This window comes from Pan paniscus, chromosome 16 (genome assembly GCF_029289425.2).
Source record: "Pan paniscus chromosome 16, NHGRI_mPanPan1-v2.0_pri, whole genome shotgun sequence".
Lineage (NCBI taxonomy): Eukaryota > Metazoa > Chordata > Mammalia > Primates > Hominidae > Pan > Pan paniscus.
This window is the reverse complement of record NC_073265.2, coordinates 75,782,851-75,806,163: the sequence shown is the minus strand read 5'-3', so window position 1 is coordinate 75,806,163 and position 23,313 is coordinate 75,782,851. Positions and strand designations below refer to the sequence as shown.

General features: G+C 42.7%; 1 protein-coding gene across 1 annotated transcript in view; it reads right to left on the bottom strand.

Moving 5' to 3' along the window:
* Positions 1-23,313, bottom strand: part of AGBL1 (AGBL carboxypeptidase 1) — a 595,764-nt gene that overhangs the window by 418,721 nt on the left and 153,730 nt on the right. Inside the window, exons 7-8 of the mRNA XM_055098914.2 lie at positions 9,291-9,499; positions 157-322 (exon numbers count right to left, since the gene is read on the bottom strand). Of these exons, the coding sequence (XP_054954889.2) occupies positions 157-322; positions 9,291-9,499 (375 nt within the window). The remainder of the gene's footprint in view (positions 1-156; positions 323-9,290; positions 9,500-23,313) is intronic.

The window sequence follows — 23,313 nt, the reverse complement described above, 5'->3', positions numbered from 1 at the left end:
ATCAAAACTGCTTTTTCATATATGTCTCTAATTAGCTTAATAGACAATTATGGTTGACCTATAAAATAACGAATTCTATTTTCACCCATGTTCCTGAGAAACATGGTCAAAATGCAAAAACTCATCTTAAAGGTCATAGTTACCAACTTATTTTACCTTCAGATAGATCATGTGGAGGTTCAGTGGTGATGCGCCCAGGGACCGGGAAGGCATAGGCACTGCTGGCTGTGACCAAGGGAAGTGGACTCTTAGGGTAGCACTGCCTCAGGATCTGAAGCACCACAGAGATGACGGGCTCCATGCTCTTGTCATCCAGGCAGTTCTGAGCAAAGGGAAGATTATATCAGATGCCAACATCTGGGCACAGTCCCCTAGCTGTAACACAGCTAATAACACTCTCCTAGCTGTAACACAGCACAGTCTCCTAGCTGTGTTTCAGCTAATGAATTATACACATGGACAGACCGTAAACAGCCTTAATGTAGAATGTCAAATTTGAACACTCCAACATAGAATTTTGCCTAATGTAGAATCTGCACTTTTCTGTCTCTTGCTCATTTCATACATCATTGCAATGAATTCAGTCTGAATACAGACTTAAAATTCTTTCAAGGGATGCTGCGCCTAAGGCAAGACATTGCTCAGGATAGCTGGGGGAAGAGGAGGCCGGTGTCTTTTCTCAGCCACCCATGTGTCACTGTGAATTATTGCCTACGTTAGGCAATGAGCAGCTGAATTGATGGAAGTTTTGCTTTTCTCTTTCAGCTGTCTTCTGTGGAGACAAATATTTTTTAAAAAAGATAAAATATGAAATCAGAAGGAAAGACTAAGTGAATCCCAAGTACCTAAATTAAATTACATGCCTCTTCTCAAAGCCCACAGTGTTGATCCCTCTTGGTACCTTCCCAAATCAGAGAAAAATTGGGTTTGCAGATGTAACATTTTGATACTGATGGAACATGACAAGACCCTTCTTTTCAGACACTGTGAAAAATGTAGGAACAAGTTCACTAAATTGAGAGACAGAGAGTTGAGTATAGTTCAGTATCTCTTTGGCAAAAACACAACCATTTTCTTCAGTATCTTTGTAAATGTTTTGTCTACTGACTTGGTACAGGAAGATGACTTGTGGGGTCCCCCAGTTTGCTATTCCTAAAGGGTGCAGAAAGCTCTGAGGCCAATAAGTCACAGAAGTGGAGATGGTGGATGCTAGGTACACACCACAGGGTAGTGTGAATGTCTGTGGTGCTGCTGAACTATGGCATCTCCAGACTCAACATTACAGGTACTTCCATGTGAAAGAACATGGAGGAAAAAAATTAATAAAAATTTTTCCATGAATTTAAGCTACCCAAATGACTCCAAAATATAAGTAAGTCAACTTTCTTTTTTTTTTAGACAGTCTCACTCTGTCACCCAGGCTAGAGTGCAGTGGCACGATCTCAGCTCACAGCAACCTTCACCTCCCGGGTTCAAGCAATTATCCTGCCTCAGCCTCCTGAGAAGCTGGGATTACAGATGCCTGCTACAACACCAGCTAATGTTTGTATTTTTAATAGAGATGGGGTTTCACCATGTTGGTTAGGCTTGTATCAAACTCCTGACCTCAGGATAAAATACCCACCTCAGTCTCCCAAAGTACTGGGATTACAGGCGTGAGCTACCACGCCCAGCCTTAAGTAAGCCAGCTTTCAAAATGAAATGTCTTAATGCAATCAAGAATGCTCTCTCTCCTTCAGTGTGTGCCAGTCATACCCATCAGGTGTTCTGAATCAACAGCCTCAGGATACACCGCAGGAAATACTCTTGGTGGAAAATGAATTAGTTTTGGCTGATTCCTTATGGAGGCTAATGAACAGTTGAAGCTATTTCACCATTTGGTCTGGTCAAATGGTCTCAAGTGTTTCATGAAAAGTATCAGCAATGGGAAAAAAAAAACAGAGTCTCAAGGAGGCAGCAAGAAGGTGAAAGAGATGGCTTATCAGATATAATATTCTAAGCTCCAAGCTTGGTAGAGATAGAGCCAGCCCAAGCCAGGGAATTCAGTCAAAAAAGCCAACATTTTGGAACCCAGGTATGTTTGTGATGGTCTTTGATAATAAAAGATAATCGTGTCTTTTTCGTTGGTGGAATGGAACAAGTGAAAGGATGAAGGCAAGTTCAAATGTTCTGAAAAATTGGACCATACCATGAACTGAATTTGAAGGCTGGAGGGAGTATTAAAACCTATAAAACCCAAGGCTTTAGGAATCATGCTATATTTGCTGTCTGCTGCACTGTAGGGGAAATACTTATGAATGCAAAGATCATTGGTTTCAAGGTAACAGAAATTCTTGAATTCATTTGTCAACATTTCCCTCATGCTGATGGAAAGGTGCTGTGCAGAGCCAAGACTAAGGTGAGGAAAGGGAGGTTCCCAGGAAGCACTTGCTCTCAGGCTCCTAGAAGTGCAGGGTTGGTACTTGTGCTACACATCAAAAAAAGACAAGACTCCAGGAAATAGGACCCTTATGGACCAATGTCTCAGAATTGGAGGGAAAGGTGAGATTTTAGGCTCCCTTTTCCCATCACTCTCAATAACACATCTGCTACTTGGAAGGGATGACGAAATATGAGAATGCATTCAATTAATACATTCAATGCTTCCGTCACAGTTAACATCTTTGAATTTGCTTTGGTGTAATAAATACCCTACTTGCATGATACATAGGCAAGGTAAAGTAAGAGCAAACTGCTCAGGTCCTGGAGCCAGACTACTTGAGTTTAAATCCTGGACTAAAGATTACTAACTTCATAACCCTGGCAAATTAATACACTTCTCTGTGCCACAGTGTCTTCATCTGCAAAGTGGAGATAATAACACAAGCTCTCTCCTAATGTTGTGTGTGAATTAAATGCATTAAAGTAGGCAAGTGCCGAATAGTAAGCATTTAGTATTAGCCAGTGGGAAGAGAGAAGGCATCCTTAGTTTCATAAAGTCTCCTAGGAGTCTGCAAGAGAATACTAGGAGTCACTGCTACTCAGAGCAGAGTCCTAGTAATAATTCCCATAACAAAGCAAGGCATTTTCGTGGAAAAGGACCTTGACTGAGAGTATAAAGTCCTGGGTTTAAATTCCAGCTCTGCTTCTAGGTAGCCAAAGCCACGAACGTCTCCTGCCTACACTCCTATCAACACTCTAATTCCTCCCCTTACTCTCCTTCCTTCCCCTTGTGCCCTCTGATAATCTCTTTTCCAAATGGCAGCCAGAATGGTCCTTTAAAAGCATAAATCAGTTTAATGGGTATAGAGTTTCAATTTTTCCAGATGAAAAGGGTTCTGGAGATGGATGGGTAGTAGTGACAGTTATACAACAAGGTACTTAACCCTACCAAACTGTACACTTAAAAATAGTTAAGATGGTGAATTTGGTTGCATGTATTTTACTACAATTAATTTAAAATTTTTCAAAAATAAAAAAATGAAACGCATAAACTGTATCAGGTCAGTCTCCTGCTTCAAACTTGATAGAAATAAAATTCTAATTTATTTTTATGCCCTAGGAAGTTCTATGTGATCTGGCCCTCCCTATCCCTTTAATTCATGTCTTCTTCTCCTTCGTGCCTCCTTACAAGTTGATGGAGGCCAGGCATGGTGCCTCACGCCTGTAATCCCAGCACTTTGGGAGGCCGAGGCAGGTGGATCACGACATCAAGAGTTTGAGACCAGCCTGACCAACACGGTGAAATCCCGTCTCTACTAAAAATACAAAAATTAGCCAGGCATTGTGGTGCGTGGCTGTAATTCCAGCTACTCGGGAGGCTGAGGCAGGAGAATCACTTGAACTCAGGAGGCACAGGCTGCAGTAAGCCAAGATCACACTACTGCACTCCAGCCTGGGTGACAGAGCGAGACTCCATCTCAAAACAAAACAAACAAAAAAAAGTTGATGGAAGTAAAATTCAAAGTCCCCATCATAGTTCAAGGAACTCTAAATGCCCTGGCACTGCCCATGACTCCAACTCAATCTCATGCCCTGGCACTGCCCATGACTCCAACTCAATCTCATGCCTCCACCGTTACTCACAATGCTCTGCCATATCTGTGTTTCTCAAGCTCACCCACCTCCCATTCTACTACCCCACCTGAGGGTCTTTGCATGTACTTTCTTTTTCTCTCCCTGGAACCCTCGTCTCCAGACCCTCATGGCACTGGTTCTTTCTTACTATTCAGGTCTCAGGTGACACAGCAGCTCTTCGACTCCTGCCTGGCATAACCCCTCTCTCCCTTCTCTTTGCAGTGATTCTTTGAACATAGAGGAGAAATTCTAAGCCCAAGGGCAGATGTGGCGTAGCTTCAATATAAAAATATCTTAAATGGAAATGGCTTGATATCTTCTGGATTGTCACTGAGATCTTTCCTTCTGCCTGACCCTCCAAAATGTCCTAGTTGTCCCGCTCGCTCTCCATGGCTTCTCTGTGCCTGGTGGCCACCTCCTGTGCTTCTCTGAACAGTTCACAAACCAAGTGTTTCTCTTAGACTTTTCAAAACGCTCTCCTAGCCTCATTCAAATGTGGGTGCCTTCATGGAGGCTTCTCTGGTCAGCAAGACCAAGTAGGGCCTCCTCTGCATGGTTACACAAAGTCTGCTATTACCCCCGCCTGCTGCCTACACTGCATTATCCATATCCTATTTTCCCATATAGGATTCTAAGTTTCCTGAAGATGATGAGTCCTCTATCACCTTCATCTTTGAATCCCCTATAGAACCCAGCCCCAACATCTTTCACAAAGAAGGAGCTCAGAAAACATTTACTGAATAAATAGTAAATGATCTCAGACCAATCTGACCTTTAGGGTATCCAGTTCTTGATTCCAACCTGGTAATATTCTCTTTAGAATTCAGTCCCTCCTTACACAGGTCCACAAGGCTGAGGTCATTGGTCTTGTTGGCCAGAGAGGAGCCTGATGAATCAAGGCTTGGCCTACTGTGCTTTCTGAGCAAATGGTGGCAACTGTGACTTTTAAAAGGCCATATCACTTCTTATTCCAGTGGTTCTCAAAGTGAAGTACCCAGACCAGTAGCATCAGTATCACCTGAGAACTCATTAGAAATGCAGAATCTTGCATCTCAACTTGGAACAACTGAAGTAGAAACTCTGGGGTAGGATCTAGCAATCTGTGATTTAACAATTCCTCTAGGTAACTTTGATGCATGCTCAAGTTTGAAAACCACCAATTTTAGCAACCTTTCAGGCCCCTTAAACTGTTGTGGCTCCAAAGAGTGGTTCTTTTCTCTGATTATCTTATATAGGTTTGTTCCTTCTGCAGTTACCTATTTCTCCAAATTGATAATTATCCCCAAATGTTTCAGGCATCCTTGTAGGAGTTCTTTTTTTAATCTTGCATTCAAATTGTCATCCGTCTTCCTCTTTCCTCATGCAAAGCTCCAATAAGATTCCATTATACTACATTACACAGCACCCTTGCTGCACTATGATCTCAGCCTTTGAACTTTTAGGGGATGTTTACAGAATCTGTGCAGAAATGCGAGACTCAGGAAACAGAGAGGTAGGGTCACCAAGAGAGAAACAATGCAAGCAGTGGCCTCAGCACAAAGGCAAAGAAGAATATTATGATGGCAAAGGTGTGGGAAGGACTTTAAAAAAGTTCCTTTACAGTCAGTCTCATTCTCAGTAGGTTTGTAAGCACATCACAAACATCAATAAAATTAATTTAGGACATTGGTTTTCCAAGTGTGATCCTAAATCAGTAGTATCAGCGTCATTTAGGAAGTTGTCAGGAAAGCACATTCTCAAGCCCCACCACAGCCCTGCTGAGTCAGAAACTCTGAGATTGGTGTCCAACAGGCTCTGCTTTAGTGACCCCTCCAGGTGACTCTGATGCATGCTCAACTGGGGGAGCTGCTGGTACAGTGGGCAAAAGCATGGGCTCTCAGGTGAGACTACCAGATTCCAATCCTAGCTCCAACACTTATGAGCTTTGCGAACTTGGGAAAATTACTTAACAGTTACGTGCCTCAGTTTCTTCATCTATAAAAAGGGAGATAATAATAGATCCTACCTCAAAAGCTTTTGAAATTATCAATATTGGAGAGTCTGCATAAATTGCTAAGACAGCCAAGGGATGTATTAATAGTAAGAGTTCAAAGTAACTGTCTTCTCCTTCTCCTACTTCTTCTCTTCCTCCTCCTCCTCCTCTCTCTGCTGCTGCTGCTTCATTAACATTGTCATCACTATCACTGGCAGTAGCAATAGCAGCAGCAGCAGCAACAGCAGCATAATTTGCAAATGGCAACTGAAATAACATCACCAAATCCAAGGCCCCTAAGTTGGCCATCCAGTGACTCCCATGCCTTCTCTAGCAGAAGGGAGAGGAGGGGTGATGGGCAGCTGTAACTCCAGCACACCTGCAAGGGCATCTGTGCTCACAGCACTCACCTCAGGTCTGGGAGGCTACTCAACACTGGTTATGACTGCCGGGGGGAAGAGTAACAAGCCATTTGGTTTCTAAGCCAGGACAGCCTATCTTTCACCTGCAATGATCATTTTCCAAAAACCAGGAGAATGTCAAACATCTGACTTTGCACATAAACTTGATAATATTTTCTCTGGAAGAGCACACCTTTTTTTTTTTTTTTTTTTGAGACAGAGTCTTACTCTGTTGCCCAGACTGGAGTGCAATGGTGTGATCTCAACTCACTGCAACCTCCACTTCCTGGGTTCAAGCAATTCTTCTGTCTCAGCCTCCTGAGTAGCTGGGATTACGGACACATGCTACCACGCCCGGCTAATTTTTTGTATTTTTAGTAGAGATGGGGTTTTGCCATGTTGGCCAGGCTAGTCTTGAACTCCTGACCTCAGGTGATCCGCCTGCCTCAGCCACCCAAAGTGCTGGGATTACAGGCATGAGCCACCACGCCCGGCCAAGAGCACACTATTTAAAAGACTAAAAGCAAGGGCGAGTGGTGGTGGTGAGGAATTCAACCTCTTGAGGTTGACACCCATACATTCTATACACTCTTCCAGGTGACAGATGTGTCATGGCCTATTTACTCAGCACTATCCCATAGGCCCCTCCTGAACTGCTTTTCCATATCATACTTGCAGAGATTATAACATGAGCTAGAGAAACCTCACTATAAAGTGCACACTCTGTGTGCACTCACATTCTGCTTCCATTCCAACAGTAGTTCAAGGCTGGAAGCTTCTTGCTAATGTGCTTAATTGAGCAACTGAAGTCTTCACTGACCTGATAAGGAACTGTTTTGAAGAACCTGTGCACAGATTCTTAGCACCTCATGCTGGGCTTCATTTGGTGTTTTCTCGACCATCTTTCTATCGTAGACATTTCCCTCTGTGACTACTGTCTTCTTCCTTTATTGGTCTTGTTTTTCTTGTTTGTTTTGTTTATTGTTTGGTTGGTTTTTTAGCACAGAACAGAGAAATAGCCAATAACATGGAGGGCAGAGGAACACGGTAAAGCACTGGACCAGAGTGGGGGTCTCTTAAACATCGGCAATGCAGGAGGGCATTGCACAAGGACTGGGAGGGATTAGAGACTTGGGCAACCACAAGCTTAGAAAGCATGGGGGAGCTTGGAAAAATTCAAAGCCCTGCTTCATCCCGAGAAATAGAAGGTAAAATATAGCTATTTCATGACTGAGAAGCTTTGAAAGCTGTAATGATGGAAAGAAACCCAGAGGTGATAGCAGATAGGAAATTAGATATTGGTTTGCAGCACTGTATTTTGTTATTGTTTAGCAGGGGAAAAGACCATTTTTTAATGAGAAATGTCTACAGATACCACGGTTGGAAAACAACACTCTCATTGGTGGCTTCATTACCTCAGATGTACTCAGATAGAGAAAAACTGGAGGGTGTCCAGAGAAGAGCAAGAAGGCTGATAAAGGGAGTCCAGAGGCGGCCTAATCCAGAGATAATAGGAACATAATGTGTGTGTAACATGGCTGCCTTGGCCCCAGGAGAAGGTGGGTGAGCAGATGATGGATACTGGAACACTTATATCACCAATAGAGAGGGCATATGTAGCCTCAAACTATAGTATTTCAATTAGCCCTGATCAGGTGAAATTAAGGAATTTATTTAGGTTGAAATCCAGGAATCCCTAGAATGCATACTCCAGTGGGGTGCCAATAAGTAGAAACCCTTGAAGACACCATCCCCTTTCCCTGGGATGCTCTTCCCCTGCAACTTGGCCTGACCAGCATGACCAGCTCCTCCAACAACTCAGGTCTCAGCTCAGGCGTCATCTGCTCAGAGATGACTTGACCTCTCTCTCTAAAAGAACACCTGCTCCCTCTACCTATGGCGGCCCCTGTAGACCTATGCCCTTACTTCATTGATTTCACAGTGCAATATGAAATTATCTTCCTCATTGGATTCTTTGCTTACTTAGTGTCTCACTCTTCTGCTAGGAGGTTTTCCCTATAGGATCAAGGGCCTCATTTATCATATCCACCACTAGATTCCACTGCTAATTATTCCAATAACGGCTCATCCTCACAACGCAGTTCAGTCATGCCAAGCACTCTTCTAAGCATGGGCCATATCTACAATAACTTATTTAGTCCACACAACAACCTAGGTTTTGTTATTTCTGCTGTTTTTTGAAGAACCTCAAGGCCCAGAGAAGTTGAGTGACTTCTTCAAAGTTACACAGCTGTAGGCCCTAGAGCTAGGATTTGAATCCAGTACTCTAGTTCTAGAGTCAACACTTAACACTATGCCATACACTGCACCTCTGGTAGTGTGTATTCAACAAATATATGTTAACTATATATGAATGAACCAATGGAATGAAGATTTTGTTGTTGCTGTTGCTGTTGTTTTGAGACAGGGTCTCACTCTGTCACCTAGGCTGGAGTTCAGTGGTGCGATCTCGGCTCACTGCAACATCTGCCTCCTGAGTTCAAGCAATTCTCCTGTCTCAGCCTCCTGAGTAACTGGGACTATAGGTGTGCGACACCACACCCAGCTAATTTTTGTATTTTTAGTAAACACAGGTTTACTAAACCAACATGGTCAGGTTGATCTCAAACTCCTGACTTCAGGTGATCACCTGCCTCGGCCTCCCAAAGTGCTGAGATTACAGGAGTGAACCACCGGGCCTGGCCTGGAATGAAGACTTAAATCCAGAACATCCGCCCTTAGCAGGCAACAAGAAATAGACTGAGGCGTTCCCAGCTCTGTCTGGGATGATTCCTAAATGACAGCCTTCAGGAATCACCCAGCTGGCCTCCAGCTGCAGAGTGAATCCCCATGCTGCCTGCCTGTGTGGTGCTGAAGAGGATCTCCATGCCCTGTGCTGCCAGGAAGGCCTCCCTGCCGGACCGGAGGGCAGCAATGTGCCTGAGGCAGAGCAGCAAGCCCCGTCGGATCTGCACGTAGGCGTTGGCTGTGTCATGGCTGTGCCAGTCCTGGTGCAGCCCGAGCAGGCTGGTGACGTAGCCTCGGTTCACTGCTCTGCGGCCGTTCGACTCTGAAAACAAAGGGAAAGGCAGGGTCAGTCACAGGCTCTCCACAGCCACACCTCTTTGAGAATGTTCCAGTGTATTTCCCACAAGATACTTATTAATCATCAAGGGAATAATAACATTTTAGTATGAAAACTGGCAGATGTCACCTTAAACCAAGTGATCAAAGTTAACATCCCCAGTAATGGGACAGTCATCACGTGCCACCCGATATGATACACTGAGAAAGATCGGCATCACTTCTATAGTGTTCCTGCCAAGAATGCATAACCCGAGTTGGATCATGAAGAAAATCAGCAAAGCCAAAATGAAGGACATGCTACAAAATACCTGACCTACACTCCTTGAAAATGTCAAGGTCATGAAAGGCAAAACAAAGCAGAACAAAACATGAGGCTAACGGGAAATAAAAAGACATGACAAGTCAGCATAATAAGTAATTATAGTTTAAATCTTGGGCCAGCAAACAATTTTTTCTTTTGCTATAAAAGGCATTATTGGGCATCTGGTCAAATTTGAATAAGATCTGTAGATCTAATAGTTATACTAACAGTTTTGTATCAATGTTTATTTTCAGATTTTGATAAACTGGGGTTATGTAAGAGAATACTTTTGTTTTTAGGAAATTCATAATTAGAGTATATGAAAGTCTGTACCTTATTCTCAGAAAAAAAAGAAACATAATAATAATAGTGTGGGAGGAGAGACAGACACAGAGAGAGATTTCCACCAGATTTCCATTCCTCCTATCTGAATTTCAGTGGACCCAGGAGGTTGTCATTTGGGTTGAGCTGACTATCAGGTTAGGTGGGGAAGGAGAGGATGCTGAATGAGATATAGTACCTGAAAGGCTGCCATGTCTAAGAGATATGTTGGGTGTCCTTTCTAAAGAGAATGGAAGCTAATTTATATATAATCAAGACTCATAAATTTGTTTCATATAGTTGTAACCTCCACATCCATTTTTAGGCATGACTTAAGTTGCTTGAAACCCAGTCATACCCTGTTGCCTCTGACCTAGAGAAAATTTGCCCTTCCCACGTGGTTGTTTGCCACATGGCCTGCTTGTTCCTCATCCCACTAACCCAAAACCCAACATTTCCCACATCTGCTGACCACAGTAAAACCCAATGGACAACACCAGAGTCATGTGAATAGGACCTGCTCTTCATGTGTGTTTTCTTTAAACTGCCCAGTCCATAACCCCTGCAGGAAAGCCTGACAGATAACGACATGAACCTTAAGAAAGGCCCAGTCCCACAACAAGACCTCTCTCTCCCCAGACACTGTTAGAGCTCCCTGCCACCTCCAGGCTCCCCAGCAACTCCGCTTATTCTCCTGGCTCTGTAACGACAGAAACACTTCTGTTACTTCACGGGTTTTGCTGTGCTGCCTCCTCCACACACCCCAACTAACTTTACCCCCTATCAGTGGCTTACAGCCACTCTTGAAAGAGACCCCAAGATCAAGTTAGAAAGAAATCACAGGCCGGGCGTGGTGGCTCACACCTGTAATGCCAGCACTGTGGGGGCCTGAGGCAGGAGGACGGCTTGAGGCCAGGAGTTTGGAGACAAGCCTGAGTAACATAGTAAAACCCCATCTCTACAAAAAATAAAAATAAGCCAAATGTGGTGACTTGCACCTGTGGCTCCAGTTACTAGGGAGACTGAGGCAGGAGAATCACTTAAGCCCAGGAGTTCGAGGCTGCAGTGAGCTATAGTCCTGAGCAACAGAGTGAGACCCTAGCTCAAAAGAAAAAAAAAGAAAGAAAGAAAGAAAGAAAGAAATTAAAATACACTAGGCTGAATTCAGGAAAGGAATTCTTCACAGTTAAGGGTGTTCAACAAGATAGACTCTACGTGGTAGTGAGCAACAGGGCTCTGAAAATGTTCAGGTAAAGTTCGGAAGCCCACCCAGCAGGGATTTAGTATGGAGCTTTCTCATATCTAATAGGGACCTTTTCAACTCCTTGACTTCTCTGTGTTAGTACAATATTCCTGTTTGGGACCTCCCATAAAACCGTATTTTACGGACTTAAAACAGAGGGAGAAGAACAGTCCAAGATACCTCTCTCAAGAGTTAATATAGACTACTTTTCAGGTTAAGCTCCTTGGGCTACAGGGTTGGTGGACAAACATGTACCGGTTCAGATCTACCCAGTAGATGCCTGGCCCTCTCGGCTCCTAGGGACTAGGTGCATTGCAGGGCTCTAACCAGCTGACTCTCAGTCAGAATGCCCAAATTTTGTAGCTCTGTTCTCTCACTACCGCATCTCTCCATCATCTAAACCATTCACACTGGCGTATGAGACAGTATGTGCTTATGGCTGAGTGTGTGTGAGGGAGAGCCCATGAGGTATAATCAGATAAGCAAAATTTCATCTCAAAGTCAGATTTCTCCCTAAGACCATGTGAGTGCATATGAGTGCAAACAATAACATGGAAATGTAATGCTTTATTCCAGAGGGGATTTTTTTCATAATATTAATAAAACTCTCTTTTTTTCTGCTTGTTTGTCAAATTCTAAATTGTCAGGCTTGACTAAGCCCCACTGATTTTTTGGCCCATTTGTGCAGTTGGTGTTTGTTTGTTTGTTTGTTTCTCTTTACAACATGACCCTAAACAGAGAGTGACGAGCTTTATTCACCTGGTGATACATTTGTGGAGGGTTTGAATTGCCTTCATTACCTCCTTTAATGAATTGTTCTTTTGTATCAAAAATATTTCACTTCCTGGCAGATCTTGGCCATACAGCATGAGAGTTATTTATTGCCTGAAGGAGTTTGCAGCCTATTCAATATCTGATGTTTAAAAGAAAATTGAGAATTAAGTGGGAGGTATTAAAGGACAGTATCACCTGCTAAAAAGATGCCAGAACAACAGTTCACAGGGGCCCCGTGGGCAGCATAAGCTTAAGGACTTTTGTCTTTTTTCTGTTTTAAGAATATTAGATTGATAATGGGTTATCCCAGTGACCTTCATCCATGTCTTTTTTGGTGGGGGGAGAAAGATAATGAAAAAAAAATCTTTAATTTTCTGGGAGAAAAATCCCTTATCAAATCCCAATGATTTTATTCATGATTTCCTGTTAATCCCCAACAAACTCTCATGTTTACCAACATTTAAAATAGCTAAACCTCCTTCCCCCGCGACCCTACACCCGTCAATCTTTCTCTGAGAATGGCTTGGGAAGTTGTGCAAAAGTCAATACGTATCTAAAATGCGACAAGAGGAGATTCATCAAACTGAGAAAAAGCAAATGTGGAGAAGAGCAAAGAATGAAATGAGGGTCACTGGGATCAGCAACTTAGAAGAGTTCTGGAAGATCTGAGAGGAAGGCGCTGCTTTGCAGGGCCAGGGCAAACAGAGCAGAGATGAGGTGCATTTTTGAATACTGCTCTGGGTGGACTTAGAGTTGAGAGATGTGAGAGGGCTTCAAGTCCCCCTCTTTGGAAGAGACCAGCTCTGCTATAGTCTGTTTACATAAACAGCGTTTTCCTAAGATTTTCCTTGAAACAAAATTTTTATGTTGCTTAATTTTTTTCAAGTTTCTAAATAGATTAGTGTCTATTTACTTATATATATATTTATTTATTTATTTATCTATCTACTTATCTATTTATTTTAAGACAGAGTCTCACCCTGTTGCCCAGGCTGGAGTGCAGTGGCATGATCTCGGCTCACTGTAATCTCTGCCTCCCAAGTTCAAGTGACTCTCCTGCCTCAGCCTCCCGCATAACTGGGATTCCAGGTGCACGCCACCACACCCGGCTAATTTTGCTAATTTTTTTTGTATTTTTAGTAGAGACGGGGTTTCACCATGTTGGCCAGGCTGGGCTCGAACTCCTGACCTCAAGTGATCCACTCACCTTGGCCTCCCAAAGTGCTGGAATTACAGGCGTGAGCCACCATGCCCGGCCTACATTAGTATCTTTTAAACTGGTTGGAGGATGGGGATGGAATGGACAGAGAGTTCTGAGGGTCTTTTGTATTAACACCTCATCCTCTCCTCTACCCCACCCTAAAAGCATTGACCCTGCTTCCTGGCACCCCCTAGCTCCATCAGGCCCTTGCTGCCAGCCTCATGCTGAAGGTATTTTTTTGGCCAGTTTTCCTTTGGCAAATCCATGAACAACAGGAGATTTATCTCTGTCCTCACCTCCCATTCACCCTTCTATATTCTACTATTTCTGCTTATCTCTCCAGGTTCTATCCTCCAAGGGCCTGACTTGTAGCTAATTCTCAGTCTGAAACGGGACCTAGTGATATCCTTATTTTAACCCCAAGTATTTCTTAACTGAGTTTCACATGTGCCTCTTTAGTGCAGATCCCACTGATGCAGATTTTTACACTTAAAAACTGGAAGGGAATATGCCAAGGTAACAAGAATACTTAATGAGTGGGGATCAACTGATGATTCTATTTGCTTATTTAGAGTTTTCTGTAGTTTTAATCCTTACGCGTTCTACAACAAACTTTGACAATCAGGAGGAAAAAAAAATGTAGCCTTTTGATGTTACAAACTGGTAACCTACAGACTATTAGCCACACAGTGTTGTCAAGGCAAGTGAGAAGGGCAAGCAGTCCACAGGTTGACATAGTAATCAACTCATTTTTTTGTCTAACCCCAGCTCCTTCAGAAGTGAATTACCTGCCTAGCTCCTGAAGGCACTGGAGATCCCAACCATCTTTATAAAGATGTTTGTGGTCTAAACAGGAAAGCCTAGAAACCTTCAAGACTCAAAAAATTGAATTTCTCCTGGGCAATGTGGGGCCACATGACAGGCTGGCGGGGAGAAGTGGTTGGCGTCCTGAATAATTATACCTGCAAGCAGCCCACTGCTCCTCTTACTTGGCAAAACTAAAGGAAGTTGTTATCACTGCTCTTTATTTCCCATATTTGGGGACTGCCTCATCCTTTTTTGGAGCAGTGATGACCTTAAGCAGAGAAAATGTAGGAGCCTGCAGCAAAGTAACGTATTGGACGTTTAACAGCCACAGCTCCAGAAATGAGACATGCAGATGAGTGTAGACTTCTAAACTCATGTACCCCTCCCTGCCTTGCATGTCCTAATCTGTGGGCAGACCCTTCAACTTTCTGTCACTGCCTTTCTGAAATCCTTGCATATAGCCAGAAGCTCCACCACTTTCTAGCTGTGCGACTTTGAGCATGTTACTTTACAGCTCTATCACTCAGTCTTTATCCGAAATAAAACCAGTAGTAATCATCTCTCCTTTGTGAGACTGTTGAGAGAATTAAATGAGATAATACATATAAAGTAGATGGCTCGATGCCTGGTACATAATAGGTACAATATCTGTTGCCTGTGGTAACTATCATCATCATGATCAGCATCATCTATTTTTTTTTTATTCCAATGGCTCTCTATTGCTACGGACAAATGTATTAGTCTGTTCTCATGCTGCTAATAAAGACATACCTGAGACTGGGTAATTTATAAAGGAAAGAGGTTTAATTGATTCACAGTTCCACTGTGAATTGTGAGGCTGGGGAGGCCTCACAATCATGGCAGAAGAACAAGGGACATTTTACATGGTGGCAGGCAAGAGAGAGCTTGTGCAGGGGAATTCCCCTTTATAAAACCATCAGATCTCATGAGACTTATTAACTATCATAAGAACAGCATGGGAAAGACCCACTCTCATGATTCAACTACCTCCCACTGGGTCCCTCCCATGACACGTGGGAACCATGAGAGCTACAATTCAAGATGAGATTTCAGTGGAGACACAGCCAAATCATAACAACAAGAAGAGAAGCTTCAGGGGCCCCTAGTTACTCATTTTACTTTTGGCTCTAGTGTTTACTAGCTGTGTAACCTTGGTTAAGTTACTCAATGTTACAGTTTGAACATGTCCCCTCCAAAGTTCAGGTGTTGTCAATGTGATAGTATTAAGAGGTGGGGCCTTGAAGACATGATTAGGCCAGGAAGGCTCTTCTCTTGTGAATGAGATTAAGGACCTTTTAAAAGAGGCTTCACACAGTGTCCTGCTAGCTTGCCCTTTCACCTTCTGCTATGTGAGTATGCAGCAAGAAGGCCCTCACCAGATGCCACACCCTTGATCTTGGACTTCCCAGCCTCCAGAACTGTGAGAAAAAAAATTGTTTATCAGTTACCTAGTCTCAGGGATTTTGTTATAGAAACACAAAATGGACTAAGAAGGACACTTAGCCATTCTGAACTGAATTTCCATCATCTGTAAATATTAAAGCAATATAAAAAAGATAAAAATAATTGAAACATTCTTACAAGTCCATTGTAAGAATTGAAAACATAACTCAGCACCTGACATAAAGTATGTGCTCAATAAATGATCATTCCTTTCCCTACGAAGATGGCACCCAAATTTCACATACCCTTCACCGATGAGCATAGCCAAAGGAAAAATTTCAAAATAAGTAAAATTTATAACCATTTTCTTCAATCCCCATGGAATGTAGTTGACTTCTCACCCCAAAATGGCCACCAGTCCTACATTGCTGCCTCTTCTGAAACACTCCCATACATACAATGAAACACTCCTCTTTACGCATGCTGAAGTTCACACCCCATTTTATACCAGGTGCCATTAAAGGCCATGTCCATGATATAAACCTGAAAATTTCCCTCTCTGGCAAAATGTACACGTATTGAGTCTCATTACTCTAAAGCCTTTTTAGGAGATTAGTTAATCTTCTAAGATCCATATGACTGATAGCAGTTACATGTTTAATATGCCACCTTTACATTTGATAAGACATATATGAGTAAGAATAAATACAAGGACTTGAGGCCCTCTATCATTCCTGAGAACAGAAATTACCTCCAGCTATATAGCGTACCGTGACATATTCTACCCCAAACAATTCTTGCCCAGAAAGATTAAATAGCTCTACTGTTTCAGAGCCTTCCTGAAAATCCATTCATCTGAACTACTGACAATTCAACTCGTCTTTTTCAGGATAGAAACCCCCTTCTCAGAACAGAAGACCATGCAACTGGGGGGATTGAACTCTTACTTACTCTCCAAAGTTTCCTTCCAAATCCCTTCCTCCCAACCTTGAGCAATTATATTGCAAAACTTGCCTGATCCCAAATAGGGCTCCACATTGAAACCCTTGCTTCAAACCACTGTTCTCAAACCCTGCAATTTTCCACCTGAGAATTCCCATTTTTGAGACATTAGTAAGAATAAAGGTAGTGGTGTCCCTAACTACAGTATACGATACCATTGACTTTGCAACAGATTATCTTAGGGGTCTTTTCAGGGAGTCTATTTAGAAGATGTTTCTGGATAAAGTAGTCTCTACTAAGTATTCTAAATCATATTACATGAAAATAAGCTGTCTGCCATCAGAACACATTACAACGTGAATATTTATTTACTAAATATTTCCTATGTGCTCTGCACTAGACTAATCATCTTATATGGATCATCTAATTTGTCTTATGAAAATGTTTAAAGATAAGTATTACTTTCCCTCTTTTACAAATGAAGACAGAGGCTAAGAGAAGTTAAACAACTTATTTAAGTCTGCAGAGCTTGTAAGTGGCGTATCTAGGATTCACATGAAATCCCCTCATCTGACTCCAAAGTTTAACATCCCATGGTAGCCTCAAAGCTCCCTTTTAGTTTTATTTTCATTTTTAATTGATAAGCAATGATTGTATATATCTATGGAGGTCGATGTGAGGTTCCCGTGCCTATATACCTTGGGGAATGAACAAATCGGGCTAATAAACATATTCATCTTCTCACAAGGCTGTCAGCATAGTTCACATTCTTTGCACCTATGTAAAGACTTTTAGTTCTTACCACTAATCCAGCTTCTTGAGGAAGATTTCTGAAAGGCTAATGGAGATACAGCCTGCGGTGCTTGAAGAGAGTAGCTTTTAGCCAATCCCCCTCCTCCAACTTCTCTGTTCCCTCTCAGGGCCCTAAGTTATGGGAAGAGTTGGTTTTTCGTAGGAAACTTGAAAAGGTTTAAAGGCCCAAATAAATAGCCTATGGGTCTTTGAGTCCCTGGAGAAGATGTTTTGGGGACTTCTTCACATCCAGCCAATGACACAGTGAGGCCGGCCCAGCAATGTCAGGCCCAGGTGTGAGTGCGGCACCATTGAAGAGAGGTGTAATCAACTGCCACCTCCTCCTGCCCTGCAGCTGCAGGAGCGGCTGGTGCAAAGGAGAACAGCCAAAAGCATAAGGATATGTACAAAAGCATAAGGAAACCTAATGCCATCCATAATGGAAATTATACTTGATTATCATTTCTCAAATAAGAATGATGGTTTTGAATTAGCTTTCGGGTACTTTTTTCTCTTTGTAAAATAGATACATTTCAATAAACTTGGCTATAAAGTAAATTTTGGTTTCAAGCAAATCTTGTTTTCTCAATTGACTGCCTTTATAAAATTAAAGATGCTTTTCCTAAACTCCAGAAACCGGGACAGGTAAGAGACTACACTTCAGACCATTGTTTTAAATCTAGATTAATCTATCTTTTTATAAATCCTCAACTCTTTCTAATAACTTGCCACAGAACTAGTCCCAAACCACAGGAATTTCTCTACTTTCAGTAAAGCCTCAGAATCCACACCTTTCTCTTCCTCACACATCTCTGCTCCTCCCCCACCCTCGGCACATACAATGTCTAATGAAGGACCTTAGGTTGCAATGCTGCACCTATTAAGAGAAAGGGGCATGCCTGTAATCCCAGCACTTTGGGAGGCCAAGGCAGAAGCATTGCTTGAGCCAGGAGTTCAAGACCAGCCTGGACAATAGAGTGAGACCCCCATCTCTACAAAAAAATAAAAATAAAAAATAAATTTAAAAAATAAACATAGAAGGCGCCACAAGACTCGAAACTCTTCTGAGTCAACATTCTACATTCCATATGAGGAGTCTATCTCACATACTTTATCAATCCTCAGGCATATGTTTATCCACATTTTAGCATTTCTGAAATTAAGGTGCTTCTTACCAAGGGTGATGTTTTCATTGTAACTGACAGCATTTTCTCACTCAGTGGCACATAAAAAATGGCATACACCTCACAGCTGATGATAGACTTAGATTTGAGAAAATATGGTTGATTTTTCAATATTGCTAGTTTGAAAATTCTCTAACATGGTAGACTCTTGGGAGGTTTGCTTCTTAGATGCAAATAAACATACAGGCCTTTGTCCGGAAAGCCAGATTCTCCCTACGGCTAGGCAGAGAGTAAATTATAAACTAAAACCATGTTCACACACCCAAAACCCAAGGTACCACCCTTAATCCATTCAGCAAACATTTATTTAGCAACTACGATATACCAGTTGTTCCAGGCACTATTATTGACAACAGAGATGCAGCAGAAAATGAAATAGAGAAAGCCTCACCTCTTATGGGGTTTGCAGTCCCATAGGAGTGGCAGGGGGAGGCAGATACCAAATAGGCACACACAAAGAAAACTAAACAAGGCAATTTCACATAGAGACAAGTGATACAGAGAAAACAAAACAGTGGCGCTAGAGTGATGAGGTAGGGTGGCTGCTTTAGGTTGGATGATCAGGGAAGACCCTTGAGGAGGGGGCATTGGAGCTGAGGCATGAGCGACAAGAAGGAACCAGGATGCAGAGATCTGGGGATAGGAAATTCTTCAAACCTCAAGGGCACACAGCAAGTGGATAAAGCAAAAACTTGGTAAGTACAAATAATGAAAAGTCCAGGAGCTAAAGCCAGGTGAAGAAAGCAAGGGGACAGTAGTAGCAGATGACGGGAAAGGTGAGCAGGGATCAGGATGTGTGACCCCCCCACCATTTTGAGACTCATCCCAACAGGTTGTGCAAAAGCGGGGGAATCTGTCAGGCTGAGAATTTCTCACTCGCCTTTCTGTTGTTTTTGCATCTCTGCAAGAAGACCCTTCAGAATAATTGTCTTAGAAATAGGCCTAGAAATTTGTATAGGAGTTTTCCTATCCATCCAAATTTTTATTTTGAGTCTAGACTGTGGGTGGGGAAGGAAGTAGTTGCTAAACCCCAAGACAAGCCATTATCCCTTCCAGGTCTAGAAAATCTTCCACCTGGTTTGACTTTGCTGTGTCCACTGTCAACTCATCAGAGGATGGCACTTAAAGAAGAAAGCCAGGATTTACACCAAGAAGAAGAAAATCAGAGACCTTCCCTCACCTTCCTTTCTCCCCAACTTGATATTTAAGGCACCCGTCTGTCCACCAGTGATGCTGCCTGCTTCTGGCCAGAGTACAGACAACCAACATAGACAGCAGGAAAGCAATTCTGCCCTGCGTTGCAAGCATCGCTCATGAATCGGTTCACACTGCATTGTGCCTCTAGGCCCTGAGTGTATGAGGAAGAGGCAAATAGCAAATGCTTCTGCACCCCTGAGCCTGCCACCCTTCAGCCTTATGTCAGCCAATAGTGTGTCACTATTGTTATAGGAGTTATTAAGAAATTATTTTAGGCAGATAGAGAGGAAAGAGGGTCCTTGGGAAGTTTTTGTTTCTTTTAAAGTAGCTCCAGAACGTTTCTTGTCTAGCAGGAAAGGCCCGGCTTTTAGAGCTGGGCTGGCCAGCTTTGATATGCAAATGCGGGCCATTAAAAACTGAGTCCACCATTAGAAACTGGGTCCACCCACGTCTTCTTGCCCTTGCCCCAACATGTGCCTGGCAACTTGGCGCCCCCCGACATATCCCCATGTGTGTGGAACATCATGGTACCCTGTATTTGCATATTAAAAGGCTTGGGTGGGAGGGTCAGTTTTTTCCCGGGCTATGTGAATGACACGCCTGGTCAAACCAATCCCCTGAGCCCTATGCAAATCAGATACCCCCTCCTCCAGCCTCCAGCTGATTTCTGCCGCACTCTGGTTTCCTCTCTGGGCTTTGGAGCCCCCCTCCCTCTGTCTCTGTATGGGGAGGCTTCTTCCTTCTTTCTTTACTATTAAACTCTCCACTCCTTAAAACTACTCCATGTGTGTTCGTGTCGTTTTATCCAATTCGGCCCGAGACTAAGGATCCTGGTGTTCCTCCAGTCCTCAGAGCTGTAACACTATGCAATCACAGAACCTTGAGCCGTGTGCATTCTCCTTTTAACTCAACTCCTATCACTCTCGATATGTCCATCCTCTCCTATCACCTGGGCTGCACCAGCAATCAATAGCCTCATATGTGACCCCAATGCTTCCATTCTCTCTTCTTCTGTGCAATGCATTTTATTGAAGCAGAATTTGGATGCTTCATCCCCTACTGGGAAAAAAAAAAAAAAAGTAGTAGTTTCCAGGGACATCTGGAAGTCTGGGGTGCCAAGAGATGTCTAGTGCTCTGTGTGCCTCACGGTCTGTGGGCAGTGGTTGCCATACTGTGTGCCCCTGGGACTGATGGAAGGGGCTAAGAAAAAGGCTGAGCAGGGTCTCTAACTTCCATTGTCCCCAGAGCAGCTACATTGTCATCTGTTTATATACAGTGGCTCTGCAAAGGATTTCATTTGAAAATAAAAATAAACATTCATTTCTTTCAAAAAAAAAGTTTAAAACCTGCAGTAGTGAAAGGAAGGAGTAGAGGTTAGTCCCAATATGCCAAGTGCATATTACACAATCTCGGGCAAGTCAGTCAATCTCTTTCAGCCTCAGTGTCCTCTGTATAGAACACTATTTTTCTCATCCTCACACTACTGACATCTTGGGCTGATATTACTCATTGTGTGGGGCCATCCTGTGCATTTGTAGGATGTTCAGCAGCAATCTGGCCTTTACTCAGTTGATGCCAGCAGCACACCCTCTCCCACCACAGATGTGACAACCACAAATGTCTCCAGACCTTGCTAATTGCTCCCTCTGGGGCAAAGTCACTCATGTTGAGAACTACTGTTATAGAATAATTAAATATTTACCCGTCTGACAGGACCATGGTGAAGATTAAATGAGATTGTATATATGAAAAGCTGCTTTGTAAACTGCTATTATTAGAAGGTGCTAGGAAACACCTTAGGTACATCTTGACGTAAATAAATAATTGTACAGCCAATCCTGAAAGTGATGAGGAAGCCATGATGTATTTTCTGAGTCATGAAATGTTTATATTTTTCTCTATCTCCTTAAATCTTTGTGATAATTTATCTTTGTCAATCCATAGCCAGTCATCAATTATGCCAGGATGATACAAGTTCTAAAATTTAAGACATTTAGAACTCATCAACCTTGGATATTAACCTTTGATTCCCTAGACTAAAACAAAATAAGTGCATGCGGATTGATTGAGCAGGGCTCAATCTGCACGCATTCACTTATTCATTGATTCCTTTGTTCATTTAGATAACTTACTCTGAGTGTCCACTGTATAAAACACATTAGAGTCAATAGCTTAAGAAATAAGAAAGAATGAATAAGAAATAAGAATAAGAAGAATAGCTTAAGAAATAAGAATAAAACAGAGTCCCCAGATCCGAGGCTCACATAGTCTAAAGTAGGGGGTCAGCAAATTGCCCACAGCCCGTTTTCATAAAGTTTTTCACTTCTTTATATGTTGTCTGTTGCTGTTTTTGTCCTATAAGGGAAGAGTTAAGTAGCTGTGACAGAAGCGTCTGATCCACAAACCGTAAAATATTTACTATCATCTGGCGCTTTTACAGAAAAAGCTTCTTGAAAAAAAGACAGACTCTAAAAACAACCAGATATCATTCAACCCTCGGAGAAGATCTTGGGAGACAAATTTACATTTCATCAGGCTTTATGCCCTTATATCATCACTTCCTGAAACCTCCAGGACTTTTGAAATGGTGATGACAATAAAACAAGAGTTCATCTTTATTGAGATGTACTAAGATCCAGCACTGTACTCCCACTCTTTTAAACATCACCTTGTTTAAATTTTACCAATTATGTTTGGAGCGTACTGTTTTCTCTGCTTTACAGATGAGGGAAGTGTAGCACAGAGTCATTAAGAAACATGCCACAGTGGCCACAGTTCAACTCTACACAGTCTTTCCAGAGCCTGCACAGTGACCACTGAGCAAGTGCTATTCTCCACTGTGACTTACTCTTTTTTTTTTTTTTTTTTTTTTGAGACAGAGTCTCGCTCTGTCGCCCAGGCTGGAGTGCAGTGGTGTGATCCTGGCTCACTGCAACCTCCGCCTCCAGAGTTCAAGCAATTCTTCTGCCTCAGCCTCCCAAGTAGCTGGGACTACAAGTGCATGCCATCACGCACAGCTAATTTTTGTATTTTTAATAGAGACGGGATTTCACCATATTGGTCAGGCTGGTCTTGAACTCTTGACCTTGTGATCTGCCCACCTCGGCCTCCCAAAGTGCTGGGATTAGAGGCATGAGCCACCGCTCTCAGCCTTGTGACTTACTCTTTCAGAGTAAGAGTTCTGAGCTTACAGCGAACATACACCATTCTGCACACATGCCACCAAGCCACCTTGAGCACTTTTATACTATGGTCAAAGAAACAACATGGCCGAAACCTACAAGCAGATACACAGGCCAGAGGAATAGCCCTTGAGATAGAACTAAGTCTTGACAGGATCTCCTGATAAAAGACAGCATCCTGCATGAGTGTAAGAACTAGGATTAGTGGCAATCGCAACCCAACAATATCTTACGTGACCAAGAGTTTTGTATCAAACAAGAAAAACTCAACACCACCATCCACAGCTGTGTTGGACCCAGAATGGGTGCCTGGGAACACCCTGGCCACCTTGGGAAGGTGGAATTATACTGCCCATCCTGCCTGCCAGTAAAATCCCAACTGGAAGCTGACCCTCCTCACTCGGTCAGGTTCAGTTCAATTGTTTCATTAGGTCTGTTAGTCCCAAGAG